At 40.4% G+C, this 14886-nt stretch overlaps 1 protein-coding gene across 1 annotated transcript in view; it reads left to right on the top strand.

Annotated features, from left to right (window-relative positions):
• The window catches only part of Muc19 (mucin 19, oligomeric), a 194988-nt gene that overhangs the window by 66855 nt on the left and 113247 nt on the right, over positions 1 to 14886 (top strand). The window contains exons 41-52 of the mRNA XM_059247992.1: positions 1689 to 1775; positions 3421 to 3513; positions 6322 to 6408; positions 6629 to 6712; positions 7316 to 7387; positions 9253 to 9339; positions 10055 to 10135; positions 10900 to 10971; positions 12271 to 12363; positions 12519 to 12614; positions 12822 to 12887; positions 14111 to 14191. Of these exons, the coding sequence (XP_059103975.1) occupies positions 1689 to 1775; positions 3421 to 3513; positions 6322 to 6408; positions 6629 to 6712; positions 7316 to 7387; positions 9253 to 9339; positions 10055 to 10135; positions 10900 to 10971; positions 12271 to 12363; positions 12519 to 12614; positions 12822 to 12887; positions 14111 to 14191 (999 nt within the window). The remainder of the gene's footprint in view (positions 1 to 1688; positions 1776 to 3420; positions 3514 to 6321; positions 6409 to 6628; positions 6713 to 7315; positions 7388 to 9252; positions 9340 to 10054; positions 10136 to 10899; positions 10972 to 12270; positions 12364 to 12518; positions 12615 to 12821; positions 12888 to 14110; positions 14192 to 14886) is intronic.

Here is a 14886-nt window from a genome sequence, read left to right as displayed (position 1 = left end):
CAGTGAGAGAAAAGAATCTGGTTTCATGTTTCTGCATATTGAGATCTAGATTTTTCAATATCATTTGTTGAAGATGCTATTTATCACCAATGTATATATTTGGTGTCTTTGCAAGAATGTGTAGCTGTGCGGACTTATGTAAGGGTCCTGCATTCTATCCCATTGGCCCGTGTGTGTCTATTGTGACAGTATCGTGATGTTTTTATTATTATGACTGCAGTATAATCTGTATTGGTAATAGTTCCCCTAGTATTTTTGTGCAGGATTATTTTGTCCACTCTTAGTCTTTTGTGTTCCATATGACTGTTTGGATTGCTTTTTCTCTATTTCTAAAGAATGGCACTGAATTTTGTTTGGAAATGCATTGAATTTGTAGGCTGCTTTTGGTAGGATGACCATTTTCACAAGATTGAATTTTCTTATCCACAAGGATGGAAGGTCTTTCTGTCTTCTATTGTCTTCCTCAACTTCTTTCTCCATTGTTGCAGTGAGCATGGCCAATGAGCTGTAGAGCACTCAGCCATACCCATGTCTACACCGATTTGTCTTTTAAATATACTCAGTTTATTCACACAAACATTCCTAATAGTATCCTGCTAATATAAAAGTTAAATTGATACCTTACCAATCAGGAGACTGTTGTTTGAGCAGAATTGCTGCTGCAGGCTTCCACTGGGAAATCTTCTCTGTTGAAAATGCTTTGGAAGCTTGCAGGCTCAACCCACATATGCAGAAGTCCTTCAGATATGGCAGCCTGGGAGGATGACACTGATGGAGGTCCTAGGAAGTCCTTGAGATCCTAGGCTAGTAACCAGTGCTACCACACAGGCCCATGTTCGCCCAGAGACAACACCAGAAATTCAGTGGTCACTGAAAACCAGGGCCACACACAAAGTCTCAAGTCCTCTTGGCTATGGGTATCAATACAAGACGAGAAGCTGTGTCTAGGAAACATGCCAGTGCTATCCTAGAGACCATTCCCAAAGCTCCAATTTTTTGTGTATCCTCTCATTGGGTGGTAGCTTTGAGCTCTCAGGGCTCACAGCTTAGGGCTGGTTTACCAGCATGTCAACACAACCTTGGGGTTAGTTCATTAACATATCAAGACCTGTCCAAGCCTAGGCTCCTATTTGAACTTCTAGTGGCCTGCCAGGACCTTGCTTCTGAGGCCTAGGTCTTATCAGAGCTACCTGGTAGCAAGCTCAGGCATCATATTATTTCAAGTCACATAAAACAGATTTGAGTTACACAAATGGTTTCAGCTATGTTCCTAACAATTGTCTTCAAAGTTTTAATTTAGGGGTCTTTTGTTTTCTTAGTTAGGTTGTTCCTATGTATTTTATTTTATTTTATTGTAGTTGTTGTGACTGGGAATATTTCCCTGATTTCTTTTTTTTAGTTTGTTTATTGTTAGAATATAGGAAAGCTACTGATTTTGTATGCTAGTTTTGTATCCTGCCATTCAATGAATTTATGCATCAGCTCTAAGAGATTTTATAAGTTAGAGGCTTATAAACCAGAACATTAAGCAGGAGAGTGCTTAATAAGCCTCTAACTTATGCAAACAGGTCTGAGGAAATCTGGAGAGCGGTGACTGGAACTTCCTTTTCTGACATTGCCAAGTACTCATAGTAACGTCAGGAGCAATATGCCTAATATCCCAAGTCCAAATCCATTTTTAATTCCAGAGACCACAGGAGTGTCTTCAGGCTTTACCAGTACTAGCCCCAGAGCCTCCACCATGCCATCCACAGCCTCTGATCGTAGCAAATCAGGTGAGTAGAAGAGAGAATCCTGTGAATTTGCAAGGATCTGATGGTGTGTGTGGCCCAGCACCATTCCATGGTGAACATGAACAGCAGCAGTGAGAAGCAAGTTAGATAGCCCAGTTCCTCACACACATTGCAAGGAGCACAGGGAGTGTGGGGTAGCTAGAGCTTGTGTATGTGTGGGCAATCTTCTAGATGCCTGTGTGCTTGCGATGATGGTTCCAAGATTCCGGTGGTAGAGATGATGCTCTGAGTCGGTATACAGCCATGACTGACATCCTTGCTACCAACTAGAGGAAACTTGAGATGTATATTCTGAGTTTTTACAGACTGACAGAATCTGAACCTCTAACAGAAGGGCTCAGGTAAGTATTTTAAAAAGCCCTATAGTTGGTTCCTGTGTGTGACCTAGGTTATGAAATACTAAATTCCAGTATCGTACTATTAAACATGTAAATGTGAACAAACCTATCTATATTCAACAAGGAAATGGGCACATACTGGGATTCTCTGGATCACAGAATGTTTTTGATCACTAGTTGGAAAGAAGAGATGCTGAAGTGTAGGAAAATCAAGATGCTTTGAAAGCAGAGAGTAGAGTGACTTGTCCTTCTGTGTCAGAGGTCCTGGTGCAAGCATATTGCTCACACTGAAAGCTATGCCCCACTCCATCGGGAACAAGGAACAAACATAATATAGGAAGTTTAGTATTTTAGATGAATGGGATATCTTTTCCCTAAAGGCTTGTATAATAAACAGTCAATTAAAAGACATTTGGGTCATGTCTCTGGTCCTTTTCAAAGCATCTATTTGTAATATTTTGAAAACTGTGAAGGATGCCAGTTGACCACAGATTATTTAAAAAGTCAGGGGAGCCCTCCCCTCAGGACTCAGGGAGCTATGCAGAAGAGGAGGGGAAAGACGGCAAGAGCCAGAGGGGATGGATGACGCTGAGGAAAGAGTATCTTCCAAACACCACAGAATTGATGCACATATGAACCCAGAGACTGTGAGAGCATGCACGGGGTTTGCAGAGATCCGAGCCAGATAGGGTCATCCCATGACTGAGAGGGGGATATGGACACAGAGAACCTAACCAATAATCTATATGCTAGATATCTTCTGGCAAAGGGAAAATCAGTTTTCTCCAATGGAGAAACAGTAGTTGGCCAACATAAAATGAACTTAATTGTGTGTGTGTGTGTGTGTGTGTGTGTGTGTGTGTGTGTGTGTGTGTACTTTTGGTTCATTTTGACATTCTTCTTGTCTTATTGATTTTTTGCTTGTTTATTCTGATTTTCATTTTTTTTTGTTTTTGTAGGTTTTAGTGAGTGTGTGTGTGTGTGTGTGTGTGTGTGTGTGTGTATGTGTATAAGAGAGCTCTGGGATGAGTTATGGGAGGGGAAACATGATACAAAAATACGATATGAAAAAATAAATGAAAAAAATAAAAAATAAAACAAATTAGAGGTTACATTCTAGGGAGACTGCTGGGATTTGGATTGGTCTATCATTCTCTGATAGGAAAGTTGGAGCAAGCAACTTTGCTGAATCTGGTGAATGGGAGGAATCACATTGTCAATATTGGAGAGTTTCTTAAGAGATTTAATTTGACTTGTCTCTGACATTTTGAATACTATTTATTAATTAGGCGGAGTCCTTTCTACACCCACACCCACACCCACACCTACTGACGAAGAAACCGGAACTTCCAGGGCACACATCAGTAGTGCAACAAGCCAAGGTAAGTCAGGGCAGGCATCTCTTCCTGCCAACTAAATGGCTAGAAGTAAAAGCAGAGCTGCAGGAGAAGGAGGGGGATGCTTGCAGAGTAATGCATGAATACGAACCTAGTGATGTCTCCCTTCAAGGGAACTTTATAGCATGCATTTTAAGCAGTAGTCTTTGTTTATCAGGTACAACTGGAGAGTCTGTGGGAGTTACTTCAGGAGCAGACAGGGAGGCCACACCTGAAGCCCCAAGTACAAGAGTCACCACTGGAAACCCTGCAGGCAAGGCAGAGGGTCCCTTGGGACTCTGGTGTGGACCAACATTGACTGTGGCCAGAACTGAGTGTGATAATGAGAACAAACCAAAGTGGCCAAGGACCGCATTGTAGAAATGAAAGGCATGAGTGTAATCATGAAATAAATGCCTTTAGGAGGCTGCTGTGGTCATCACTGTGACCTAAATCACTGTTCTTGCTATAGGCCAGGCGGTGGTGGCGCGCGCCTTTAATCCCGCCTGGCTTAGATATCACCATTATCTTAATGGAAAAAATGGAACCATATTATTGTTTGCTTTCTTGAGATGGAAAATAGTTTTTTTTCTTAAGTTAAAATTTCTATCCTTGATGAAATTAAGGCACACCGGGTGCGTATTCTGGAGCCACCTCTAGAAGAGTAGGCATTGGAACCAATGTTTGTGGTCAGATCAAATAGGCTGCCTGCAGGTGATGTCTCAGAGATTCCATCTAAGCCTGCTCACAAGTGCTGGACTGAAAATGAGGTTCTAATGGAGCTAGAGAGCTATGGAGAAGTAGGGAGACACTATTTATTCTTTGCTCTTATGGAACCTCCAAAGTCTTCATAGTAATGGCAGGAGTTACATGCACATAGCCACTGCCTCCCAGGCTGCTTGAGTTTCTGGGAATATAGGGTACTCTTGAAGGCTTCACCTGGTCATTCCCAGAGCATCTTATATAAGAACCATAATTTGCAACATTAGCAAACAAGAGGGTCAAAGGCAGAAGTGCATAAGTCTGTAGGGATCTAACAAGCAATGTGGGTTAGCCCCATTCCCTGTGTCTAGAGAATGGTGAGGATGGAAATGAATAGGAAGAGTCTGGACTTATGATGCAATTCTTATTTGCCAAAGCATTATTAGGAATGGTAAGGATGAAGTGTACCATCTTACCCAATGGTGGCATCACACATTTCATGTGATAATAATCCCCACATGCAACCCTAGAAGTACTAATACTATAATTCAGAAGAAGGGACTAAACATGGGTTCTGGCTCCCAGTAACAATCAAGTAGAGGAGGCTTTGATTACACACTGAAGTGTTCCTTATAGTCGCAATGGTTGTAGAACTGTATGGGAATGTATAAACGTCTCATGGGAGCTCTGTAATAGGCTCTGATGAGGATGCTGAAGTATACTATGCACAACTTCAGTGTCTCAAAGTGAAACAAGTCAAAATGTTTAAGCTTCCTTGTGTCCAACAAGTCCATCCATGCATTCAAGGATGACCTGGGTCATGGAAGGTTTGATAATTGCTTTTTGTAGAGAGGAAAGTAAAATAGAGAAGAATTCAGGAATGTAAGAAAGATAATTGAAAGTGTGAGTAGTCAGATCTGTTCTGCACCAAATCTGATAGACATTCACTATTCACTTTAAAAGAAACCACAGCACCATCAGTTGTGGAGACATCTGGAGCCCCAAGCAATGAACAGACCCAGCCTGCAGACAAATCAAGTGAGTACAGGCTGAAGCAGGGAATATCATGCTCTTCAGAAGAGAGTGCACCCTTCTTCCTGTTCTACTTACTTTAAATTGAAGGAGCTGACAAAACTTTAGATAGTCGTAATGTGTGCCAAATGAAAAGGGACAAATGTGCCACTTTTAGAAGCTTGCTCCTCCCCTACCACAATAAGCTAAAGCTTTTGATAATATGACCCAAGGTTAAAAAGGTGGAAATGATTGAGCAGAAAATCACTGGCCTCATAACTTTTCATGATATGACACTTCAGTGATGCTCCAGCTTTCAAGTAGAACAGACAGACTTCAGAGAGGAGGAAGAACAATGAGTCAACTGCTCCCTCCCAGGTGCATTTCCAGAGTTATCAGATTCTAAAGGAATGCCTTGACATCAAGTGTTGTCCTAGAAGGGGGAAAAAGACTCTGGTGTCTTAGAAAATATTCCTCTCACACACTCTAGAAATTTGTCAAATCACTGTTTTGGCACAGATCATTTAGAAGCAAGTTAGAGGTTAGACTCTGGGGTTGGAGAGGTTGAGATCAGGTCCTGGGTCTGCTGTAAGCTAAAAGGGCAACTTAAACAAGCCAAGAAAAAATATCCAACAACTGGACAGGATAAAGATTCCCTGCAAATGCTTGAGATATATTTTTTTGTGAATGTTCAATACCCTTAAAGGAAGTGCAAATCAAAACTACTTTGAGGTTTTTGTCTAAACCTATTCAGAAAGGCCAAGGTATAGAAAATGGGAAAAATGTTGTTAGGGATATATGGAAAAGGGTACATGTATTTACTGATGGGACAGCAAAGTGGTTTAGCCACTATGGAAATCAATGTGGAGGTTCCTCCAAACCACATGATCCATCTTTACTCTTGGATATTTTCCCAAAGGACTCACATCCTAATACAGAGGTACTTGCTCATCCATGTTCATTGTTCCTCTATTTATATTAGCCAGGGAATGGAAACAGCCTAGATGTCTGTCTACAGATGAATGGATAATGAAAATGTGGTGTATTTAGACAATGGAATAACATACTCATGGCCTTCTTTTTAACCATAATAAATACCAGGCACGTCCAAGGAATCATCTGGAACAACCACTGGTATGGCAGGTGGCAGCACCCCTGCAGCTGCAAGTACAGCAGCCCCAGGTTCTGGTAAGAGACGATAGACTGGACTATTTCTGTATTACTCCCTCAGGTCTCTGATGCAAGAGGTGCTTGCTTGTAATCAGTCTGAAGGGGGAGTTGAAGAAAGGGCTTGGGAGGGGTGTGAGTTGTGTCATTTTGATTCTTATTATAAAAATCCATCCACCCCCCCCCCCAAGAATGTCAAGAATAGCACAAATATCCACTCATTCACATTTCTTGGTTCTAGAGAAAACAGCAGTGTCTTCAGGCCACACTAGCCTACCTGGAGTCTCCTCAAGCCTGGCCTCAAGCTCTGCCAACAGCAAATCAGGTGAGTAAAAGAGAGAAGGCTCTGTGTCTTCAGAAATCAAGCAAAGGGTTGCATATGTTTTCACTCATATCCATGGACGGTAGGAAGGACATGTCTGTCTCAGGGACAGGAAGCCCAGTTCCTGCTCTATACATCAGTCAGTAGCAGGAGAACTGCACTAGAACCTTATGTCATCATTAGGTTCTTGTGTGTGCTTACAGGTCATGATGATCCCGAGAGTCTTGCCCTGAGTTTAAGGACTCTGACTTTGGAGGTCATGACTTTCTCTGCCAGCTATAAGTTAGCACCAATGACAAAAGTTCAGAATTGTGTCCTTCACATTCCCATTAATTGTGGAGCCCCGAAAAGGATTAGAATATATCTGAAACCCAGTAGTTTCCAACAAGCAGCTTGTTGCTGGGATTAAACAGATGCCTTATTAAATTTTATGAAATTTTAAAATGTCCAGCAAAGACATCAAAGACTCATATGAGATGTGAGGTTCATGATTTGGGAAGACAGAAGCAGAAGTAGGAAGTACTCACAAATGAGTAAGATGTTCAGTAGCAGAGAGCATATTGGCCTGCTACGTTGTCACAGTTCTAACATTGTGTGTTTTGAAAGGAACGACTGGACCATCAGCTGGAACCACTAGATCCCCAAACAGTGAGCTGACCTCAACCGAAGGCAACGCAGGTGAGTGGAGGCTGTGTCCTGGAGAGGCAGAGGCTGTCTGAGAAATGGAGAGTGCTTTGTCTATACATTATTCATTTTAAAGAACCACAGTTTAAACAAGTATATTTTTTAGAAGTGTGTGGAGACTTTATTGTCAACACAATTCAAGATGTCAAGAGATATTTTTAAGAAATATAATGAAAATAGGGATCTGAGGAGATGCATCTCATTAAAGCCTCACTGCAGGCTCCTAAGAGGATGCTGAGCTGACACACAACTCCAGTGTCTTACGATGAATCAATTCGGTATACACAAATTCCCTCGTATCCAATCAATCAATCAGTGCTCTGAAGGATTGTCTGGGTAGTGGCAAATTTCATTAATGCTGATTGAAAAGAGGGAACTAGAGGATAATGCAGAAACATAAGAAGATACTTGATAGCATTAGCAGCCTGATATCAAACTTCCTGATAGTCTATTATTGTTCACTTTGAAAGCTGGGGAAGCATCTGGAACCCTATCGCTGTCCTGAGGTCCAGTCTCTAAACAGCACTCAGGGCTCAAAGGGAAATCCACAGCAAGGCAAAGCTAGGACTTTTCTGTCTGAGGGGTTAGGGAAAAATGAAAAAACAAACAAACAAACAAACTCACACATTCTCTTGATGGTTTCATTCTTTATTCTCTCATGTTTTTTTTTTCTCTCGTTGCTCCCTGTGTTCTTTTCCCTCCAGTGCTTAAATACTCTAACAGAGTATCTCAGGCATTACTAAAGTCATAAAGAGGTACATTCCATTTCTCAAGTGAATGATTATAGATAAAACCATGTCCCAGGCAGGGGAAAGGCAGTTCATACTCACTCATGATTATGTAAACATTTTTAACTGACACTCTGTAATTAGAAGTCATAAATTCCAAATTCTCCTAGATTACAGAATTGTACGGTGAGCACGGGGCTAAGAGTGTCCTAGATTCTAAGGCAGCAGATAAGTGAACATTTTATGCAACATGTAAGGCATCAGGATCTGTGGAGGAGTTGACTATTGTCATAGATGTCATGTACTATAGTTTTTTTTTCTTTCTGTGAACCAAACATAGCCAAACAAATCAAATTAGAAGGAGTAAACTTTGCTCACAATTTGAGGTGAATTCCTCATGCCAGGGAAACCACAGAAGTGGGAGAGGTGCAGATGGAATCGTGGGATCGCAAGGAAGCTGTTCAAACTGTGTCCATACTGAGGTGGCAGAGTGATGAATGCTGGTCCTCTCATGCTCTTCCCTTTCCCTTTCACATTCAGTCTAGAGGTGCAACTCATTGATTGCCATGTTCTTATATGTTGGCCTTTCTCTCTCTGTTAATATCCTCAGTGATAATCACAGAAATGTGTTCCAAATGATAAACATTCTCAAAACTACTATCTGTAAGATTGGATTATATCTTGCCAAGTATTTGCTTTGGGTCTAGTATTATTTAGTCACTCCATAGTTGTTAAAAAATAGGGGGATGTCATGATCTCATGCATCTTCATGCTTTTTAATGAAATTAACAGCCTAGTGACATGAGATCCTAAAGATACATTGCAGAATAGTCAGGTGGGCAAAGATGCTCACAGGGTCTTAAGTCAGTTCTAAAATGCCCAACATTCCTCCATGAGGAATTTGACAAACCTCTATAATTATTGTGTTTTCTAATTAATTAATATTTAACCAAATTAATAGGTTGTAAAATTAAATGCTTTCTTCTGAGAAAGAAATTGCCATTGAACTTTGTAAGAGTAGAGACTTTCATTTTGTAACAAGAAAAAAATGGCTATTTCAATCCTTATTTTTGAAAAAAAAATTTCCCTTTAACTTTTCTTATTCATTTTTTTAACCATGATAAACAACAGGCACACCTGGGACAACTTCTGGAACCACATCTGGAGGGGCAGGGAGCAGCACCGCTCTACCTGCAAGTACTGGAGCCCCAAGTTCAGGTAAGACTCTTTCTTTAGCCTTTGGAGATGTCTTAGCTGCTCATTCATTCCCATGATGCCTCAGGTGATGGTCTAGAAATTTGATCTGTGTGTGTGAGTATAATTCAGGGCAGAGCAGGCAATGCAAGAATGTATCTTCTCATGTTTTATTATTTAAGTCCATTCATATAAATAGGATGTCTGGATTCATATAAGTCTCAACATCCAAATTATTTGATTTCCTTTGAGAAATCAGAATGTTGTCAAATTATTTGATTTCCCTAGAGAAAGAATTTGTCATTAAAGATCCTAAGGGTAGACACTTTCACTTCATAAGAGGGGGAAAAAAGACTATTTTAATTCTTATTTCTAAGAAAATCTCCCTATCAATTTTCTTATATATCTTTTTTAACTATAATAAAAATCAGGCACACCAGGGGCATTATCTGGAACCACATTGGGAGGAGCAAGTAGCAGCACCCCTCTACCAGCAAGCACTGGAGCCCCAGGTTCAGGTAAGACTCTTTAGCTTTTGGACATGTCTCAGCAGCTAATCCATTCCCATGCTGCCTTAGGTGATGGTCGGGAAATTGAAACTGTATGTGCGAGTAAAATTCATGGCAGTGGATGTGGTGTAAAACCTGTCTTCTCATGTTTTATCCTGCAAGTCCATTCATATAAGTAAGGAGGTCTGGAATCCGTATGAGTCACTAACATGTATGTTTTCCTGTCATAGGGAGCACAGTGACATCCTCAGGGCCCACAACCATCACTCAAGTCTCCAGTCTATCCCCAGCCTCCACCAGCAGCAAACCAGGTAAGTACAAGAGAGGAGGCTATAAGTTCTCAGTTATCAAATGGAGGGCTGAATATATCTCTATTTATTTAAATATGAATGTAGGAGTGGTAAGTATATTAAAAGGCTATAAGTTGCCATGTGCCAAATGGGGACTGAGTCTATGTCCATTTATTTATATTGGAATGTAAGAATGGCATGTATATTACAAGGCTATGAGTCCTCAGGTGTGAAATGTGGGGCTAGTGATATCTCCATTTATTCACAAGGGAATGCAGGAATTCCTTGCATATTTAGAGAAAGCAAGCTAGCATTAGAAACAGGGTTGCATTAATTGATTTTTCTCTTATCTTATTCCATAATTAGGTTGCTAATGTGTACTTTGGGGCAATTATGACCCTGATTCCTTCCTTAGAGCTTAGGAACACTTAGTCATGAGGGCTAAGGGTTATTATCCTAATTCTAAGTTAGCGTTAAGTAAAAAGTTTCTGAATGTCTTCTTTGTCATGGTTAGTAAATGTGTTTTCTTATATGAAGCACCCAGGCTGAAAAATATCTGAAAGACCCAGTTGGCTTCAATAAGCATATGGATTATTGGATTCAAATAGATGAATATGAAGGAAGACAGTCATATTCTCATGCAAAATCAAATAAATCCAGCAAGGATTCTCCATATCATATGAAATTTACAAAGATTGAAGCAGCAATAGGAACTATATATAGATAAATGAGAGAAGTGTGATCCTCTGCTATTTCATAGTCATGCCATTGTGTTTCTTTGAAAGGAACAACTGGATCATCAACAGGAACCACTAGGTCCTCAAGCAGTGAGATCACCTCAGCTGAAGTCAGTGCAGGTGAGTTGAGGCTGTGTCCTGGAGAGGCTGAGGCTGTGGTCAAAATGGAGAGTGGTTTGTCCGTACTTTATTCATTTTATACAACTGCAGTTGATGCATATATATTAATAAAAAGTATATGGAACTTCCTTATTGACCCAAAACAAGATGCAGAGAGCAATTTTTAACAAATAAAATGAAAATAGGCACCTGGCGAGATGCATCTCATGAAAGCTCTACTATGGACTCTGATGAGGATGCTGAGCTATGACAGAACTCCAGTGTCTTAATGTCAAACAAGTCAATATGTACAAGTTCCCTCATATCCAACAAGTCAGTATGCACTACTTCATTTCAAACCAAAAAGTCAGGGAGTTCTCTGAAGGACAGTCTGCATCATGGAAGTATTTGTGATTGCATGTTGAAAAGAAGAAAAGAGAAGTGGATGCAAGAATAGGAGGAAGCTAATTGATAGAGTTAGCATCCTGATCGATAACCCTGTATCAAACATTGTGATAATCATTTATTGTTCACTTTGAAAGGGACTACTACACAATCTGCTGGGGAAACATCTGGAGCCCCAAGCAGTGAATTTACCCAGCCTTCAGACAAGTCAAGTGAGGATAGGCTGATGTGAGGAAGTCATGGATTTTGACAAAGTCGATCGTCTTACAATGACCCAGCTCATTATTAATCAAAGTACAAAACTTAATTGGACATGTAAGGACTAAAGTGAAAGAGAGAACAATGTCATATTAAGAGTCTTTCTTCTCCTTGGGGCAGTAAGACAAGGCTCTTGATAACATAACATTAGGTTCAAAGGGTAGGCATGATCGAAAAGAAAATCACTGGACTCATTACTTCTCATAATATGACACTGGAATGGTGTTCCACTTTCCAAGTAGAAGGACAGACAGACATCAGACAGGAGGCAGAGATGTGTCAAATGCTCCAACCCAGATACATTTCTAGAGTTGCCAGTCTCTAAAGGAATGCCTCGACACTGAGTGTTGTCCTGAGAGAGAGAGAGAGAGAGAGAGAGAGAGAACACTTGGGTGTTTTAGAAATTATTTGTCTAACACACTCACTTTGGGAATTTGCCAAATTATTATTTTTCCAGAGATCATGAGAGCACAGAATAGATTAGGCTGGGGATGTAGAGTTTAAGTTTGGATCTTGGGTCTGATGTGAGGGAAACGGTGACTTTAAAAAGTCAAGTGAAGATAGCCAACAACTGGACAGCATAAATTTTCCCTGGTCAGATGGCTTCCTGATAGGTTATTATTTTGAAGAAAAATAAAAATGTTATTTGTGTCTCAGGAACTGTAGTCCCTACTGAAGCCACATCAAGGGACAATGGAGCCAGCACACCCAGGGAACCCAGCAGCAGTGCTACAAGCCCAGGAAACCCAGGTTAGTCAGAGAGGGCATTTCATTAGTAGCAACTCCTTGGGTAGAGATGAAGCTTGAGTGACTGAGGAAGGGGTGGATATGTTCAGAGTGAATCTCTTCATATTTCCCTTCTGAGGACCGATACATGTTACCAGCATGGGTCCTTTGTTTTGCAGGCACAACAGGACAGTCCATGGGAGTTACAACAGGAGCCAACAAGGAGGCCACACCTGGAGTCCCAGGCACAGGAGCCACCACCGGAAGCCCCACAGGCAAGAAAAGAACTCCATGGGGAGTTCTTGGAGGGGACTAATGCTAGTATTGTCCTGAGCTGTTTATGATCAAGAATTCAAGAAAAAGTGTCCAAAGATCACACAGTAGAAGTTATTGGCATAAATGTAACTTTGAAATGACTTGGAGGCTTCTGTGGCCATAATTACCTGTGACCTTCAGCATCATTATCATTCTTATGCCCTTAGGAACGAGTGGAGGTTCACATGCAGCCAGCACTGGAGCTCCTAGTGAAAACACATCTTCAATAACAGGTACTGAGTGAGCTCATCCAGGGTCACCCAGGCAGCAGACAAGTGAACATTTCGTGCAACATGTAAGGCAATTAGGATCTGTGGAGGAGTTAACCATTGCCATAGACGTCATATACTATAGTTACTGTGAACAAAACATAACCAAAGCAAATAAAATTAGAAGGGGTTTATATTGCTCACAATTTGAGGTAAATTCCTCATACCAGGGAAACCACAGAAGTGGGAGAGGTGCAGATGGAATAGTGGGATCACAAGGAAGCTGTTCACAGTGTGTTCACACTGAGGAACAGAGTGATGAGTGCTGGTCCTCTCATGCTCTGCCCTTTCTCTTTCACATTTAGTCTAGGGGTGCAACTCTTTGGTCATCATGTTCCTATATATTGGCCTTTCCCTCTCTGTTAATATCCTCAGTGATAAGCAAAGAAATGTGTTCCAAATGATAAATATTCTCAAAATAACTATCCAAAAGATTGAATATGTTACCAAGTATTTGTTTTGGGACTATTATTACTTTAATTACTCCATAGTTGCTAAAAAATAGGAGGATGCCATGATCTCATGTATCTTCATGGTTTTTAATGAAATTAACAGTCTTATGATGTGGGAGCATAAAAGTATGTTGGAGAATATTCAGATGGGCAAAGATGCTCAAAGGGTCTTAAGTCAGTTCTAAAATGCCCAACATTCCTCCATGAGGAATTTGATTATTGTATTTTATAATTAATGAACATCTAAACAAATCAGTAGGTTGTCAAATTAATGGATTTCCCTCTAGAAAGAAGTTGCCAATAAAGTTTTTAAGGGTAGGAACTTTCATTACATAAAGGGAAACATATAATTTTTATTTTTATTTTTTTTTAAAAAAATCACCTTTTAAATTTTCTCATTCATCTTTTTTAACCACAATAAAAATCAGGCACACCCAGTGTATCATCTGGAACCAAGTCAGGAGGGACAGGGAGTAGCACCACTCTACCTGCAAGTCCTGGAGCCCCAGCATCAGGTAAGACTCTTTAGCCTTTGGAGATGTCTCAGCTGCTCCTCCATTCCCAAGTTTCCTCAGGTGATGATTTGGAAAATTGACTTGTTTGTGTGAGTGAAATTAATGGTATTACATGTGGTGAATAATGTGTCTTCTCATGTTTCATCATGCAAGTCCATTCATATTAATAAAGATATCTGGAAACATATGAGTCTCCAACGTGCATGTTTCCCTGTCGTAGGGAGCACAGTGACATCCTCAGGCCACACAACCATCACTCAAGCCTCCAGTCTATCCCCAGCCTCCACCAGCAGCAAACCAGGTAAGTACAAGAGAGGAGGCTATGAGTTCCCAAGTGTCAAATGGGGGACTGAGTATATCTCCATTTACTTTTATGAAAATGCAGAAATGGCATGTATATTATAAGGCTATGAGTCCTCACGTATCAAATGAGGGGCTGGCGGTATCAGCATCTTTTCATAAGGTAATGCATGAATTCCTTATATATTTAGAGAAAGGGAGCTAGCATCAGAAAAAGGACTGCATTAGTTGATGTTTCTGTTATCTTATCCCATAGTTAGGTTGCTAATGTGTACTTTGGGGCAATGATGGTCCTGATTCTTTCCTTGGAGCTTAAGGGCTCTGAGTCATAAAGCTAGGGCTTACTATCCTGACTCTAAGTTATTATCAAGTAGAAACATTCTGAATGTCTTCTTTACCATGATTATTAAATGTGTTTTCTGATATGAAGCACACAGCCAGAATAAAAATGAAAGACCCAGTTGGTTTCAATAAGCATATGAGTACTGGATTCAAATAGATGAATAAAAAGGAGGTAGACATTCATATTTCCATGCAGAATCAAATAAGCCCCACAAGGATTCATTATCATATTAAATTTACAAAGATTGAAGTAGAAATAGAAGCTATACATAAATTAATGAAGACTTTCAACATCACAGAGCAGTGTGGTCTACTGCTGCTCACATTCATGACATTATCTTTCTTTGAAAGCAG

The sequence above is a fragment of the Peromyscus eremicus genome, chromosome 20, assembly GCF_949786415.1.
Source record: "Peromyscus eremicus chromosome 20, PerEre_H2_v1, whole genome shotgun sequence".
In the NCBI taxonomy this organism is placed as follows: domain Eukaryota; kingdom Metazoa; phylum Chordata; class Mammalia; order Rodentia; family Cricetidae; genus Peromyscus; species Peromyscus eremicus.
The sequence above is the reverse complement of the archived record's forward strand: the minus strand, read 5'-3'. Positions and strand labels throughout refer to the sequence as shown.